General features: G+C 42.7%; 1 protein-coding gene and 1 pseudogene across 6 annotated transcripts in view; both read left to right on the top strand.

Annotated features, from left to right (window-relative positions):
* KDM2A (lysine demethylase 2A) overlaps positions 1 to 17,235 on the top strand; it is a 150,030-nt gene that overhangs the window by 110,826 nt on the left and 21,969 nt on the right. For all 6 annotated transcript variants that reach the window (XM_007968880.3, XM_073013035.1, XM_073012997.1 and 3 more), the window contains 3 exons: positions 548 to 663; positions 8,905 to 9,031; positions 12,204 to 12,598. In XM_007968880.3, the coding sequence (XP_007967071.1) occupies positions 548 to 663; positions 8,905 to 9,031; positions 12,204 to 12,598 (638 nt within the window). The remainder of the gene's footprint in view (positions 1 to 547; positions 664 to 8,904; positions 9,032 to 12,203; positions 12,599 to 17,235) is intronic.
* Positions 2,156 to 2,265, top strand: LOC119624654 (small nucleolar RNA U13; annotated as a pseudogene).

Raw genomic sequence — 17,235 nt, 5'->3', positions numbered from 1 at the left:
AGTAGCTGGGATTACAGGAGCGCCCCACCATGCCCAGCTAATTTTTGAGTTTTTACTAGAGATGGGGTTTCACCATGTTGGCCAGACTGGTCTTGAACTCCTCACCTCATGATCCACCTGCCTCGGCCTCCCAGATTGCTGGGATTATAAGCGTGAGCCACCGCGCCTGGCCATGTTAGCATATTTTATGTGTTGCCCAAGCAATTCTTCTTCCAGTGTGGCCCAGGGAAGCCAACAGATTGGACAGCCCTGAATTGTAAACTGTCTTGTACAGAGCCTGGTTTATAGTTGGTGCTCCAGTAAATGTTTATTGTGTGCTAAGCATTTGATATGCATTTTCTCATTTAATGCTCATGAGCAACCATAAGAAGTATTATTTATCCTGGTTTTATACAGGAAATTGAGGCTTTGAGAGATTAACTTGACAAACCACTGAGAAGCAGAATCAGAGTGAAGAGTGTGATCTAGGGGTCTTATACTAGTTCTCTGAGAGAGACTTACTGTAATGTGTATTTTCAGCCACTGCCCTCTGTTCCCTTTCTTCTAGGCTGGATTCATGCTGTGTATACTCCTACAGACACATTAGTGTTTGGGGGCAATTTTTTGCATAGCTTCAACATCCCTATGCAGTTAAAAATATACAACATTGAAGATCGGACACGGGTAAGTAATCTTATATAACAGTTGGATGTGAAGAGGTTTACTCCAGTTAAGATAGATGTTACAAGAGATTCATTCATGGTTTGTCAGAACTTCCATTTTTCTTTCAGTTAAAATGCAGTGTTGACATTTTGGGAACACACAAAATTTTAAATTTAATGTATTTTTTTTTAAAGGCAGAATCTTGTTCTGTTTTCCAGGCTAGAGTGCAGTGGCGTGATCACGGATGACTGCAGCCTCAACCTCCCAGGCTCAAGCATCCTTCTGCCTCAGGCTCCCAAGTAGCTGGGACTATGGGCACACACCACAGCTGACTAATTTTTTATTTTTTTCATAGAGACTTGGTCTTGCTGCGTTTCCCAGGCTAGTCTAGAACTCCTGGTTCAAGCAGTCCTCCAGCCTCAACCTCCCAAAGTGCTGGGATTACAGGTGTGAGCCACTGCGACTGACCAAATAAAAATTTTAACATGATTTACATACTCAATTTTGGGGACTTCAATTCTGTGAGGTTTTTGGTATCTTGGATTTTTCTTTCCTTTTTTTTTTTTTCCCCCTTAATTTTTTAGCCAACACCATTGTGAATGGGAGAAAAGTAACAATTTTTCTTTTAATTTTTGGGACAGAGTCTCACTCTGTTGCCCATGCTGGTGTGCAATGGCACAGTCATGGCTCACTGCAGCCTCAACCTCCCTGGGCTCAATTGATCCTCCCACCTCAGCCTCCCAGGTAGCTGGGACTACAGGCACACGCCACCACACCCAACTAATTTTTTTTGTATTTTTTGGAGATAGGTTTTTGGCTATGTTGCCCAGGCTCGTCTGGAACTCTTGGGCTCAAGTGATCTGCCCGCTTTGGCCTCCTAAAGTGCTGGGATTACAGGTGTGAGCTACTGCATCCAGCAGTATCTTGGATTTTTATAAGGCCGGACATGGACCTCTGGTAATCTCTTGAGCCGTGTGTTTCATTTTTATGCTCACAGAATAATTTGGTGTAATGGGGCTTAACTCAAGTTTTAGAACTTTAAATTCATGTATCTTTTTCTACACTGATGACTATACTCAAAGCATCTTACTTTAATTATATAAATGTATATGCTATTTTTCTCACCTGCGGTTTTAAGAGAGAATTAAGCCCAAAATAAAATAATTTGTATATCTTATTTTCTCAGTTTTCCCTAGGATGATACACAGCTGATACCATTCTAGAGGCATAGAAAAAAGTTAATTTATTATGTACAATGGATACCTCAAGGCAAGAGTTGACAAACTTTTTCTGCAAAGGACCAGATAGTAAATATTTTAGGCTTCATAGGTCATAAAGTATCTGTTGTGACTGTTTAACCCTACCTTGTAGCATGAAATACTTAAACAAATGAGTATGGCTCAAATAACACAACATGTTATTCAAAGACACTGAAAGTTGAATTTCACATAACTTTAACATGTCACAGAATACTCTTAAATTTTTTTTCAACCATTAAAAAATGTAAAAAGTGATCCTTTTATAGTTCATGATCATGATGATTAGGTGTTCGTGCACGTATGTGAAAGATGCCACCCTTGAACCTTGTTACTATTAACACGTCAGCACATTACCTGTCTGACCCGGAGAAAAAAAAAAAGGTAAAAAACACTCTTAGTTCACAGGAATCATAAAAAGAGGCAGCAGGCCAAATCCACTAAGTGTTGTTTGCTGGCTAGCCTCCATCGTAGAGAACGAGGGCTTATTGTGTAGCAGAATTCTAATTGGTAAGGGCTGAATCATATATGAAAGTATAGATGATACTGGGATTAAACAGCAATTAGAATATTTGGGGGTTGCGATGTTTGTTAAGTTACTCAAGTAGCTTAGCAGAATACTAAGCTAGTATGAAGATCAGCAAACATGGGGAAATGTTAACAGTTGGAGAATTGCAGAGAAGAGCGTAGAAGTATTATGGTGCTGCTCTTGAAACCTTTTGGTAGAATTAAAAGTATTAAAAATTTAAAAATAGCAATTAATGAAGAATTCACAACTCTTATGAGAAATGGTCACTGACCTATGTACTGCAATAATAGTAAACCATTATGGTGCCTATTTTGCAAAATTTATTTTGGTGTAGGAGCTACTTATCACTATATACACCATTGGTATTATTGTTGGAGTTACAGGAATTGCCCTACTAGTAGAATTAAGATAGGAAGCCAGTGCTTCTTCAAGACATTTTATAAAAGTACATTTCTGTTTATTTGTTAAGAGTAACAAAAGTACAGGTCAGGCACAGGGGCTCATGCCTGTAATCCCAACCCTTTGGGAGCCCAATGTGGGAGGAGTACGTGAAGCAAGGAGTTTGAGACTATCCTGGGCAACAAAGCCGGGTGTGGTGGCACATGCCTGTAATCCTAGCTACTGGAGAGGCTGAAGTGAGAGGATTGCTTGAACCTAGGAGTTCCAGGTTGCAGCGAGCTATGATGGTGCCACTGTACTCCAGCCTGGGTGGAAGAGTGAGACACAGTCTGTTAATTAAAAAAAAAAAAAGGTGTCTATTCTAAAGCAGGTAAGTATTCTAAAATAGGGAAAATGTTTCAAAAGAGAAAAAATATATAATTCCATAGTAAAATACTCCCATTTAACTCTCTGTCATTCTTAGAGGTAATTATGTACCCATTTTAAGATTCAGTCTGAAAATTAGTTTTTAGAGTGCATTCACTTTTTGTGGCTAAAGATGACTCTTATACCTGGGGCTTAACTGGTTCAGTTTCAGGGAAGTAAAGGAAAATATATATTCAGTAACATAAAGTGAGCACCTTATCCCTGCATGAAGAGTTTTCTGCATAAAGAGAAGAAAAATAAGAGAAAAAAATTTTAAAAAAGGCCGGGCACAGTAGCTCACACCTGTAATCCAGGCACTTTGGGAGGCCGAGGCGGGTGGATCACCTGAGGTCGGAAAGTTGAGACCAGCCTGACCAACATGAAGAAACCCTGTCTCTACTGAAAATACAAAATTAGCCAGGCATGGTGGCACATGCCTGTAATCCCAGCTACTTGGGAGGCTGAGACAGGAGAATTGTTTGAACCCAGGAGGCGGAGGTTGCAGTGAGCCGAGATTGCACCATTGCACTCCAGCCTGGGCAATAAGAGCGAAACTCTGTCTCAAAAAATAAACAAACAAACAAACAAATAAATAAATGGAAAAAAGAGTCCTACAAACTCTTAACTGGGAAAAACTCATCTTGATTTATCTGATTCCTAAACTTTATCAAAAATTTCAGTGTCTAATCAATTGTTTTTCTATTTTTTCTAAGAATGGCTTATTTAATTTCAAATAAAGAAAATCTTTCTGTAGTCCCATAAAATTTCATTGTGTTTCGTATATTTGTACACACAGCAATTTTTTATTGCTTTCCATACCAACTTTTTATGTGAAAATGTCAACCTGGCATTCATTTGATATGTTACTAATCTCTATAAAGTTATACAAATCTCTATAAAGTTAAGAGAATGTATAGGGAATGCTTTACCAAAGAAATACAAAGCATGTTACAAACAAGACAATGTTCTGGTCACTTTTGCCATACCAAAGTAGAAATTTACTATTACTTAAGTGTTGGTAATTATTCTAATAGTGCTTAAAGGCTCAATAATTTTATAATGGGGAGTTTTAAAAATTCTTTCCAAAAAATGCTAACCCAGTCTTAGAAATTGATATGCAGCATAAGTAAAATGTAATGGGGTCAGGTTGGGTATGTGGTATCTCTTGGCTTTGATTAATACAGTCTTATAAGTTACAAGCAAAAACTCAAAATTTTAATGCCTGTATTTCATATTTTCTTCCTTTTTTCTTTCTTTTTTATTTATTTATTTATTTTTGACACAGGGTCTCCCTCTGTCGCCCAGGCTGGAGTGCAGTGGCATGATCTCAGCTCATTGCAGCCTCAGCCTCCTAGGCTCAAGTGATCCGCCTGCCTCAGCCTCCTAAGTAGCTGGGACCACAGACACACACCACCACACCTGGCTAATTTTTTTATTTTTTTGTGGAGATGAGGTTTTACTAAGCTGCCCAGGCTGGTCTCGAACTCCTGGGTTCAAGCAATCCTCCGGCCTCAGGCCCCCAAAGTCTTGGGACCATGGGCATGAGCCACTATGCCCAGACTCTTCTTCTTTTAAAACTGTCATTATTACTCAGCTTTCAGCTGATTTCCAGAGGGCTTCAGAATTTGGAGTTGTCCTGAACTAATAAAAACCCTTCCAGAAAATGTTGCTACACTTAAAAGGCTAATGGAGAGGCATAGTGTATTATATTTAATTTTGAGGGACCAAGTACCTATTGGTTGTTGTCTCTCTCCTCTGTCTCCTTTAGTCAGAAATAAATTAATTTTACTTTTGTGTAAGAGAGTCATTCTTCTAGTTGTTGAAGTTTTAGCCACATAAGAACCCAGATTCAGGGTCTGGCTACTACGCATTAGAAAACTGATTGGGTCTGACATGAAAAGTACATCTCTCCTGCCTTGCCATGGGGAGAGTGATCTCCTTAGTCCCCACTGATGCCCTGTGGCCTGGTGACAGTTTTTGAAAAGGGACTCCTATCTAGTTCTCCGTGATTCAGGAAGACTACCTGATACAGAGTTTGAAAAGGGGTAGGTGAAGTCATTCCTACAATATGGGAGGAGATGGGAACATTCTCAGGAGCTGCGTATTCAAAACAATCTTAAAAGTATCATTTGGCTTATCCTTTTGAAATACGACCTCTCTAAAAGAAAGCTGTATGTCCAGGCACAGTGGTTCATGCCTGTAATCCCAAGCACTTTTTGGGAGTTTGAAGTGAAGGATCACTTAATCCCAGGAGTTTGAGACCAGCCTGGACAACATAGTGAGACCCTATCCCTACCAAAAATTAACCCCTTTCCAATTTTCCCCAATAATACTCACCAGTGGCACTTGGCACCTGCAATTTTTATTTTTTATTTTTTTTCTTTGAGACACGGTTTCGCTGTTGTTGTCCAAACTGGCATGCAGTGGCGTGATCTCAGCTCACTGCAACCTCCACCTCCCAGGTTCAAGCGATTCTCCTATCCCAGCGTTCCGAGTAGCTGAGATTACAGGCATGCGCCACCACGCTAATTTTTGTATTTCTAGTAGAGTTGGGGTTTCACCAGGCCAGTCTCAAACTCTTTTTTTTTTTTGAGACAGAGTCTTGCTCTGTCGCCCAGGCTGGAGTGCAGTGGCGTGATCTCTGCTCACTGCAAGCTCCACCTCCCGGGTTCATGCCATTTTCCTGCCTCAGCCTCCCGAGTAGCAGGCACTATAGGCGCCCGCCACCAGGCACGGCTAATTTTCTTGTGTTTTTAATAGAGACGAGATTTCACTGTGTTAGCCAGGATGGTCTCTATCTCCTGACCTCGTGATCTGCCCACCTCAGCCTCCCAAAGTGCTGGGATTATAGGTGTGAGCCACCACGCCCGGCGGCTGCAGCATTTACCCCAGGATAACTTTGTCATGAACTATCTCACTATTATTTTCGCATCACTCCAGTATACTGACTTTGAAAAAAAAAGATATCAATCTATTTATAGCATTCTGTTTTTAGTAGTGCTATTTCCGCTTACAAAATATAGTTATTCTTGATTGCTGAAAATGTCAGATCCTAGAAAACGTAGCATTCCTGTGCATGATGTTAACATCATTCTTGTCCGGGCATGGTGGCTTACGCCTGTAATCCCAGCACTTTGGGAGGCTGAGGCAGGCAAATCACTGGAGGTCAGGAGTTCAAGACCAGCCTGGCCAACATGGTGAAACCCCGTCTCTACTAAAAATACAATTGGCCAGGCGCGCTGGCTCACACCTGTAATCCTAGCACTTTGGGAGGCCAAGGCAGGTGGATCACCTGACGTCTGGAGTTCAAAACCAGTCTGACCAACATGGAGAAAGCGTGTCTCTACTAAAAATACAAAATTAGTCCCGCGTGGTGGCGCATGCCTGTAATCCCAGCTACTCGGGAGGCTGAGGCAGGAAAATCGCTTGAACTCAGAGGTGCAGGTTGCGGTGAGCCAAGATTACGCCATTGGACTACAACCTGGGCAACAAGAGCGAAACTCTAAATAAATATAGCTGGGTGCAGTGGCTCATGCCTGTAATCCCAGCACTTTGGGAGGCCAAGGTGGGTAGATCACCTGAGGTCAGGAGTTCGAGACCAGCCTGGCCAAGATGGTGAAACCACGTCTCTACTAAAAATACAAAAATTAGCTGGGCGTGTTGGTGCACACCAGTAATCCCAGCTACTTGGGAGGCTGAGGCAGGAGAATCGCTTGAACCCAGGAGGTAGAGGTTGCAGTGAGCCGAGATTGCACCATTGTAGTCCAGCCTGGGCAGCAAGAGCAAAACTCCATGTCAGAAAATAGTAAAAATAATTAATTAATTTAAAATAACAATTAGCTGGGTGTAGGGGCACCCGCCTGTAATCCCAGCTATTCAGGAGTCTGAGGCAGGAGAATCACTTGAACCCAAATAATATATCATTCATGAACAGTTTTTGGCCAAAGATTCATTTCATGGATCCGATTTTTCTGAAATAGACAATCCTGATGATTCAGACTGTCCTGCTGTTTTGTTTAGAAATAACTCCAAGGACAGTTTTTATATTTTATTCTCACCTTGAAAATCAGATTTCCTTCAGCATCAAAAAGCACGTTTATGTAAAATTAAATGAGCGCTGGCCGTGAGCTGCTCTTTTATTTTCTAAAAGAGAAATGGGTTAATAAATTAGCCAGGTGTGGTGGCACACACCTGTAATCTCAGCTACTGGGGAGGCTTTGGTGGGGGGATGATAGCCTGGGTGAAAGAGCAAGACCCTGCCTCTAAAAATAAAAGTTTAAAAAATGGTTTTTAAAAAAGGCAACAAGGCCGGGCGTGGTGGCTCAAGCCTGTAATCCCAGCACTTTGGGAGGCCGAGATGGGCGGATCATGAGGTCAGGAGATCGAGACCATCCTGGCTAACACGGTGAAACCCCGTCTCTACTAAAAAATACAAAAAACTAGCCGGGCGCGGTGGTGGGCGCCTGTAGTCCCAGCTATTCGGGAGGCTGAGGCAGGAGAATGGCATGAACCCGGGAGGCGGAGCTTGCAGTGAGCTGAGATCCGGCCACTGCACTCCAGCCTGGGCGACAGAGCAAGACTCCATCTCCAAAAAAAAAAAAGGCAACAAAATATATTTAGGATAGTCCCCATCATTGGTCTCTCATTAATCTGTGCTGATTTGTCCTTTCCTGGACTGTGATATATCTGAAGAGTACTTTTTAAAATTAGTATCCAGCTGAAATAATAATGAAAATGCTCTTTTGGGGAGAATGGAAAGAAAATTAAGATAGTGATTGATTAGGTCATATGGAACGTTAATCTGGTTTGTGGACATACCATTTTGGCAGACTACAAAGTTTGAGGCAGGCAAACAGCATCAGTAGTGGGGAAAATACCCATCCTGGTGCCCTAGACTAGACACGGTCTGAGAGTGAGTCTCTAGTCAAACTTTAGTATATGTAATTACATAATATTAACATGTCACTTCATCTCATGTCCTGTTTTTCCATGAGATTCTTTGTTCCATGGCCTTCTGATTCAGGGGCAAACATAGTAAAGCAAGGGTACTTTGCATACCTTTTTCTCAAGTATTTGTGTCTTACTCTTACATTTTACTCTTTCCCAAAACCCAAACTTTCATTTTGATGCCTTCCCACTTAACCAAGACAGTTTCTTGGTGGTTCTAAATGGTCTTCCTCAAGTACCGTTTTTTGGGGTGTTTTTTTTTGTTTTGGTTTTTTTGAAGACAGAGTCTCACTCTGTAGCCTAGACTGGAGTGCAGAGGCATGATCTCAGCTCACTGCAACCTCCGCCTCCCAGGTTCAAGTGATTCTCATTCCTCAGCCTTCTGAGTAGCTGGGATTACAAGGTATGCACCACCACACCTGGCTGATTTTTGTATTTTTAGTAGAGGCAGGATTTCACCATGTTGGTCAGGCTGGTCATGAACTCCTGACCTCAAGTGATCCACCCATCTGGGCCTCCTAAGTACCCTTTATCTTTAGTGATTATTTCTCAAGACCAACATTTTCTAAGTTGATGGTTCTACTTAAGTTTTTGCTTCAGATGCCAAGCTGGGTTTGCAGGTTGACTGGTGAGAGTATTTCCTGGGTTAATGATTGCAGTGATTCCGTTTGTTGTACTCTCTTTCCTTGAAAATGGTCATCTTTTCTCTATTATATTCCTCTGTAGGTTCCAAATAAGTTTCGCTATCCATTCTACTATGAGATGTGTTGGTATGTGTTGGAGCGCTATGTGTACTGCATAACCAACCGTTCCCACCTAACCAAGGAATTTCAGAAAGAGTCCCTCAGCATGGGTGAGTATTCTGCCTATAGGAACTTTGAAGACACCACTTAGGACTGAGGGTGAGGCCCGAAATACTCAGTAGGCTGTCACTCAATATGTTCTTGGTTTTTTAATTCATCTACTTGGAAGTACCAAATTCATTCATTGGAATTGAATACCAATTACCTACCCAGATGTGAGTTAATGGCCAAATGAAATACTCTGGATCTGGTCTTTGTCTGAGTTGCTATTACTTAGCTCCTCAAGGGTGATCAAGTGGGACATGCTGGTTCACGCCTGTAATCCTAGCACTTTGGGAGGCCAAAGTGGGCAAATGGCTTGAGCCCAGGAGTTCTAGACCAGCCTGGGCAACATGGTGAAACCCCATCTCTACAGAAACTACAGAAAATTGGCCAGGCATGGTGGCTTGAGTCCCAGCTGCTCAGGAGGCTGAGGTGGGAGGATCCGCTGGAGCCCAGGAGGTCGAGGCTGCTATGAACCGAGATCATGCCACTGCACTCCAACCTGGGCAACAGAGTGAGACCCTGTCACGAAAAAAAAAAAAAAAGAAAGAAAGAAAGATGATCAGTTGTCTAATACGCTTTTTTGTTTTTGTTTTAGAGACAGGGCCTTACCCTGTCATCCAAGTTGAATTGCAGTGGCATGATCATAGCTCACTGTAACCTTAAACTCCTGGGCTCAAGCAGTCCCCCTCCTGAGTAGCTAGGATTACAAGCACACACCACTACACCCAGCTAATTCTTACTTTCTGTAGAGATGAGATTTTGCTGTGTTGCCCAGGCTGGTCTCAAACTCCTGGCCTCAAGCTGTCCTCCTGCCTCCACCTCCCAAAGCATTGGGATTACAGGTGTGAGCCACCACACCTGGCCTGGTTGTCTAATGTGTTTTATTGTATAAAGAATGGTCTTTGGCACAATAAAAACTAGGACTACATCATCAAAATAACCTGTTATATTCTAGGCACTATACTAAGCAGTTTACATTTATTAAATTCTTATTATTACCTGAGAGGTAGGTATTATTATCCTCATTTTACAAATGAGAACATTAAGGTTCAAGGATATTTGAAAACTTGTCCATGATCTTAAAGTTAGTAAGTGGCAAAGCCACAGCTTTTAGAGTCTGACCAGCCTGGTTCAGCTTCACAGCTTAAACTAGGTTGGTCAGACTCTACAGTTTATGCTCTTAATCTCTGTGCTTTCAGGTTACCCCAACATCTATCAGAGAAATATTTTAATTAGATGACAGTGTAGTTTCAGTATACATTTTTAGACTCCTTCTATGTCTGAAATTGGTAAGGACTCAACACCATAATATCCTGGGATCACATGTTCTTACGCAATCTTTAATCCAAGCAAGATACTTTTTGCTTTAGCATTTTACTTTTACTGCATAATTTTACTCATAGTTTGTATTCTCAGTTGAAAATAAAAAATGGGCTGGGCGCGGTGCCTCACACCTGTAATCCCAGCACTTTGGGAGGCCAAGGCGGACAGATCACGAGGTCAGGAGTTCGAGACCAGCCAGGCCAACATGGTGAAACCTGTCTCTACTAAAAAATACAAAAATTAACCGGGCATGGTGTCACATGCTTGTAGTCCCAGGTACTCGCGAGGCTGTAGCAGGAGAATCGCTTGAACCCAGGAGGCAGAGGTTGCAGTGAGCCGAGATCGTGCATGTGCACTCCAGCCTGGGTGACAGAGTGAGACTCCGTCTCAAAATAAATAAGAAAATAAAAAATGTTCACTCAATATATGAAAGCAGGATACAGAATTGTATAAACAGCATGATCTTAATCTTGTTTAAAAATAAATCTAATAGAGCTAGGCACTGTGGTGTGCACCTGTAGTCCCAGCTATTTGGGAGGCTGAGGCAGGAGGATCACTTGAGTCCAAGAGTTCAAGACCAGCTTAGGCAACATAGTGACACCCCTATCTCAAAAAGTGACCAACAAAACACATATAGACCAGGCATGGTGGCTCATGCCTGTAATCTCAGCACTTTAGGAAACCAAGGTGGAAGGCGCACCTAACCCCAGGAGGTTGAGATGAGCCTGGGCAACATGACCAGAACCTGTCTCTACAAAAATTTAAAAAATTAGCTGAGTGTGGTGGTGCATGTCTGTGGTCCCAGCTCTTTGGGAGGCTAATGTGGGAGGATTGCTTGAGCCCAGGAAGTTGAGGTTGCAGTGAGCCATGATTGCATCACTGCACTCCAGCCTGGGCAACAGAGTGAGACCCTGTCTCCAAACAAACAAACCACAACATTTAAAAAAAAAAAAAAAAACCCACATCTAATAATACACATCCATTAAAACATAGAAAGAAAATATATTGTACTGTTCAGTTGTTATCGTAGGGTGGAGGGATAAGGGATGACATATTTACTGCTTTGCATCTTCTTGCATTTTCTAAATTATAATAGACCAGTGAACATTATCACTGTGTTTTGACTATCAAAATCTTCCTTTTCAAAAATAGTCACTTTGTTTTGTTATTTATGTTGTTAGGATTTCAACTCCAAAGCTTAATTTTAAGACCAAAACTTTCGACCCAAAAAAAAAGTTTGATTTTTTTTGTTGGTTTGTTTGTTTGAGACAGGGTCTCACTCTCTTGCCCAGACTGGAGTGCAGTAGTATGATCACAGCTCACTGCAGCCTCAACCTCCCAGGCTCAAGCAGTCTTCCCACCTCACCCTCCCTAGTATCTGGGACCACAGGCATGCATCACTATATGCAGCTAATTTGTTTAATGTAGAGATGGGGTCTCATTATGTTATCCAGGCTAAAACTATTTTTTAATGATATGTGCTTCTTCCTGTCTTCTCTTTTAAAAGGTAATGAAATTATAATCCCAGATTCAAGCTTTAACTTGAAACTCACTTACAACCACTTTGATAAGTAACTGATTTCTAGTACACAGTTCAAAGACTAGGTCCTACCCAAACTTTAAAAAATCCAATTGACTGTTACCTAGATGTCCTCTTAGGTCAGGATCCTGTTTTTACCTGTAACTGTGATTTTCAGCAGTGGACAAATGGGTTGGCATAAAGATAGACCATTTTTTAAAATGTGGTGATTTTGTCATTTATAGCCTCAAGGCCCCTGTCATGCCACCTATTTCTCTTGCTGATCACATGGCAAAGTGAAATGTTCTTACTGCATTTTTTCTTCATATTGGTAGATTTGGAGTTAAATGGGTTGGAGTCTGGGAATGGGGATGAGGAAGCAGTGGATCGAGAACCCCGACGCTTGAGCAGCAGGCGTTCTGTCCTCACTAGTCCTGTCGCGAATGGGGTCAACCTGGATTATGATGGACTGGGCAAAACCTGCCGAAGTCTTCCAAGTCTGAAGAAAACTTTGTCTGGGGACTCATCTTCTGACTCTAGCCGGGGATCCCACAATGGACAAGTGTGGGATCCCCAGTGTGCTCCCCGAAAGGACAGGCAAGTGCATCTGACCCATTTTGAGCTTGAAGGCCTTCGCTGCCTTGTAGATAAGTTGGAGTCTCTGCCACTGCACAAGAAATGTGTCCCCACAGGGATAGAAGATGAAGATGCTCTGATTGCTGATGTAAAGGTAAGGATTTGATGTGTTTTATGACAACTACTGATCCGGCTATGGCAGTCAGTTTCCAGATTCAGTGGGAGAAAGTATAGGAATTTTGGATGATCTCTGGTACAGTCAGAGAGAAGTTAATATGCCTATGTGTTTGTTATTGCTGCTCAATGTTTTCATTCCTAGAATGAGGTTATGTCCCTGTTTTGAAAATACTAACATTTGTATGTTCATTGAAGACTTAAATTTAGTCTTAAACATAGGTTTCAGGCCGACCCCAAAAATAAAGGTGACCCTAAGAAAATATTTAAGAAATGTTACATTAAACTTAAGTTACCTTGAGATAAAAAGCAGGACAAAAGTGACTGATAGGAATCTCATTCTAAGCAGATTGAGAGAAATGAAATTGTTCTATGCTGGGTTAACGTTGAGTAGCTTTAGCATCTTTAGATTCACATTTATTTAGCATCAAGACAAGTCCATCGGGAAAAGCATCATTTTAAAATAATTCATCCCAGGGCCGGGTGCGGTGGCTCATACCTGTAATCCCAGCACTTTGGGAGGCCGAGGCAGGTGGATCACAAGGTCGGGGGTTCAAGATCAGCCTGGCCAAGATGGTAAAACCCCATCTCTACTAAAAATACAAAAACTAGGCAGTCGTGGTGGTAGGCGCCTGTAATCCCAGCTACTTGGGAGGCTGAGGCAGGAGAATCGCTTGAATCCGGCTGGGGTGGAGGTTGCAGTGAGCTGACAGAGTGAGACTCCATCTCAAATTAAAAAGAAAAAAAAAAAACAATTAGCTTGGCATGGTGGCGGGTGCGTGTAATCCCAGCTACCGGGGAGGCTGAGGCAGAATCTCTTCAACTCGGGAGGTGGAGGTTTCTGTGAGCCGAGATCACATCATTGCACTCCAGCCTGGCCAACAAGAGCGAAACTCAGTCTCAAAAAAAAAAAAGAGAATAATTTTGTGACCTCAGTGAAAATGGACTACATGTCTCATAGTAGGTCTTTTCCATCCTTGATTCCTCATTCAGGTTTTCTGTGGCCACCACATAACCAGATGAGGTGCTCCTCAGCTTCTCCTGACCACCTCAGGGAAGAATTCCAAAGACTAGGATAGGACTTCATCTTCTATTCTTTTTAAAATCAACATTTTAATTAGATCTTACATTGTTTATGTGTCAGTGAAAAGGTAAAAAATAACAGAGGCCTAAAAGGGGCAAAAACCTGATAAAGTTGGTCCTCCTTAGTAGCGATAGAAACTGGACAGTTGGTGTTATAGTTTGGTTTTATAATGTTTGCTATAAGAAGAGGCATTTGATACCATCATGGCTTTTATTTATGGGAGGAAATGACAAAGTTCCAGGTAGGTGTGGTCCTACTTCTATAATGATTCATGTGTGCAACAAAACAAATTTAACCATACTTTCCCAGACTCACTTCATACCCTTAAATGGACAAAGGACATTCAGATTCTTCATTTCTGTTGTGGTAAGACTTATATTCCATTATGGATGCATGTGGGAAACTTTAAATTGTGACTTTTTTTTTCTTTTGGAGACAGAGTTTTGCTCTTGTCACCCAGACTGGAGTGCAATGGCGTGATCTCAGCTCACTGCAGCCTCCACCTCCTGGGTTCAAGCAATTCTCCTGCCTCAGCCTCCTGAGTAGCTGGGACTACAGGAGCGTGCCACCACGGTGGCCCAACTAATTTTTATATTATTAGTAGAGACGAGGTTTCACCATGTTGGTCAGGCTGATCTCAAATTCCTGACCTCAGGCGATCCACTCGGCTCAGCCTCCAAAAGTGCTGGGATTACAGGCGTGAGCCACCACGCCCGGCCTAAATTGTGACCTTTGAGACTTTTAACTTGTATAATTGTTAGGGACCCTAAGAAAAAAGACTTACAAGGTTGCACCTCTAACATTCTTTTGGCCTGGGTATCTGTATTTCTAATTCATGATTTTAAAAAAAGTCTTTTCAGCCTTAGGGAATGTCTGTAGATAGATTTGACCTCATTGAATTCAGTTGTAAAAAGCCATATTATAATCCACTAATCAATTATACAAGGTCAAGTGTGGCAGAAATACACACACTCAAACTATTGGAGGCTGAGCGTGGTAGCTCACGCCTGTAATCTCAGCACTTTGGGAGACTGAGGTAGGCGGATTGCTTGAGCCCAGGAGTTTGCGACCATCCTGGCCAACATGTCGAAACCCCATCTCTAGAAAAAATACATATATATAAATTAGCTGGGCATAGTGGCATGCACCTGTAGTCCCAGCTACTCAGGAGGCTGAGGCAGGAGAATCACTTGAACCCGGGAGGCGAAGGTTGCAGTGAGTCGAGATTGCGCCATTGCACTCCAGCCTGGGTGATGGAAGTGAAACCCTTTCTCAACAACAGCAGCAACAAAAAAACACTGGAGTAGTTTAACTAAAGTAGCTAAATAAGGAGATTTGAGGTGACAGAGTGGTACAGTGGTATACCAAGGGAAAAAGTAGAAAGATTTGGGTTAAATATTAAGCAGAGTCAGCAAGAAGAGAGATGAGTTAAGAAGAAACATCTAAAAAGGAGGCTTAGCGTTATGAAAAGTGTCTGGAGAGAGCTTGCTTGTGTTAATCAGGGACCACTGAAAAAACGTGACTGCCATCACTGGCTAAGATATAGTGGCAGAGGCCAGAGCATGAGGAACAAATAGCCAGTGAGATGACTACACAGGCCGACAGCGTTTGAATTCTCCCTCCGGAGACTTATCCACACCTTCTCGTTTACCCAAAACCACAGTCAAAATGTAGCTGACATCAGAAGACAACAGATTTAGATTCCAACTCTGCAGGTGTAGTTTAAGATCAAATAGATTAATTATTCCTATATTTGATCAGTTATGCTAAATCTCAGAAAAGATATAGCAAGCTTAGAGCTTGAATACCTTGAGAATCTGAGCATCACTCAAAAGAAAAAAGCATTAGATTAGGTAGGTACTGAATCACTCCACAGCTGGGGACTTTGCATGCTAGAAAACTTGATGCTTATAGCACTGATGGCTACACTTCAGTGCGGGACAAAGCTAATGCAGTTTACCCTTCCTGCAGAGAGAGGAATTGTTTGCTGTTGTAACCTATCTGGCTTTCAGAAATAATTAGTAGAAGAGATGAGGGGTAAAGTGGTAGATGAGATATTCATAATATTCCAAGGAAAAAATAGTGCATTTCAGTGCTGTGATAAAAGGGCTCTGGGCCGGGCACGGTGGCTCACGCCTATAATCCCAGCACTTTGGGAGGCCGAGGCGGGCGGATCACGAGGTCGGGAGATCCAGATCATCCTGGCTAACACGGTGAAACCCCGTCTCTACTAAAAATACAAAAAAATTAGCCGGGCGTGGTGGCGGGCGCCTGTAGTCCCAGCTACTCAGGAGGCTGAGGGAGGAGAATGGCGTGAACCCGGGAGGCACAGCTTGCCGTGAGCCGAGATCGCGCCACTGCACTCCAGCCTGGGCGACAGAGCGAGACTTCGTCTCAAAAAAAAAAAAAAAAAAAAGGGCTTTGAAGATTTTTTTTTTTTTTTTTTTTTTTTTTTTTTTTTTTTTTTTTGAGACGGAGTCTCGCTCTGTCGCCCAGGCTGGAGTGCAGTGGCGCGATCTCGGCTCACGGCAAGCTGTGCCTCCCGGGTTCACGCCATTCTCCTGCCTCAGCCTCCGAGTAGCTGGGACTACAGGCGCCCGCCACCTCGCCCGGCTAATTTTTTGTATTTTTAGTAGAGACGGGTTTTCACCGTGTTAGCCAGGATGGTCTCGATCTCCCGACCTCGTGATCCACCCGCCTCGGCCTCCCAAAGTGCTGGGATTACAGGCGTGAGCCACCGCACCCGGCGGGCTTTGAAGATTCTTAAAGGTTAAGTACTACAGTGTTGAAGAACAAGTCATAGAATATAGAGTTGGAAGGGAATTAAGTGAAAAAGCAGGACATTAAAAAGTACTGACTTAGGCAGGGCCCAGTGGCTCACACCTCTTGTCCCAGTGCTTTAGGTGGCAGAGGCAGGCAGATCACTTGAGACCAACCTGGGCAATGTGGCGAAACCTCATCTCTACAAAAATACAGAATTAGCCAGGTGTGGAAGTGGGAGGATCACTTGAGTTGGGCAAGTTGAGGCTTCAGTGAGCTGCGATCTCACTACTGCACTCCAGCCTGGGCAAAAGAGTGAGACCTTGTCTCATAAAGAAAGAAAGTAGGCAGGGCTTTCAGTGAGCCGAGATGGTGCCTCTGCACTCCAGCCTGGGTCTGGGTGACAGAGCGAGACTCCATCTCAAAAAAAAAAAAAAAAAGGTGAAGTATTGACTTACTGGTAAAGCTATCAGCGTGTATATAAGGTTCTGTTTGAGAGGGGTTGTGGGTAATGTTGACTCCTGAAAGTGTGCATAGGTAGAATGGGGTTCTCCTACTATGAGAATTTTTGTTTGTGTTTTTTTGTTGTTATTTGTTTTTTATTGAGACGGTGTCTCGCCCTGTCGCCCAGGCTGGAGTGCAGTGGCACAAACTCGGCTCACCGCAAGCTCCACCTCCCAGGTTCACGCCGTTCTCCTGTCTCAGTCCCCCAGTAGCTGGGACTGTAGGCGCCCGCCACGACGCCTGGCTAATTTTTGTATTTTTAGTAGAGA

This window comes from Chlorocebus sabaeus, chromosome 1 (genome assembly GCF_047675955.1).
Source record: "Chlorocebus sabaeus isolate Y175 chromosome 1, mChlSab1.0.hap1, whole genome shotgun sequence".
NCBI lineage: Eukaryota > Metazoa > Chordata > Mammalia > Primates > Cercopithecidae > Chlorocebus > Chlorocebus sabaeus.
Note: the sequence above shows the minus strand (reverse complement) of the source record. Positions and strands in the feature narration are given on the sequence as shown.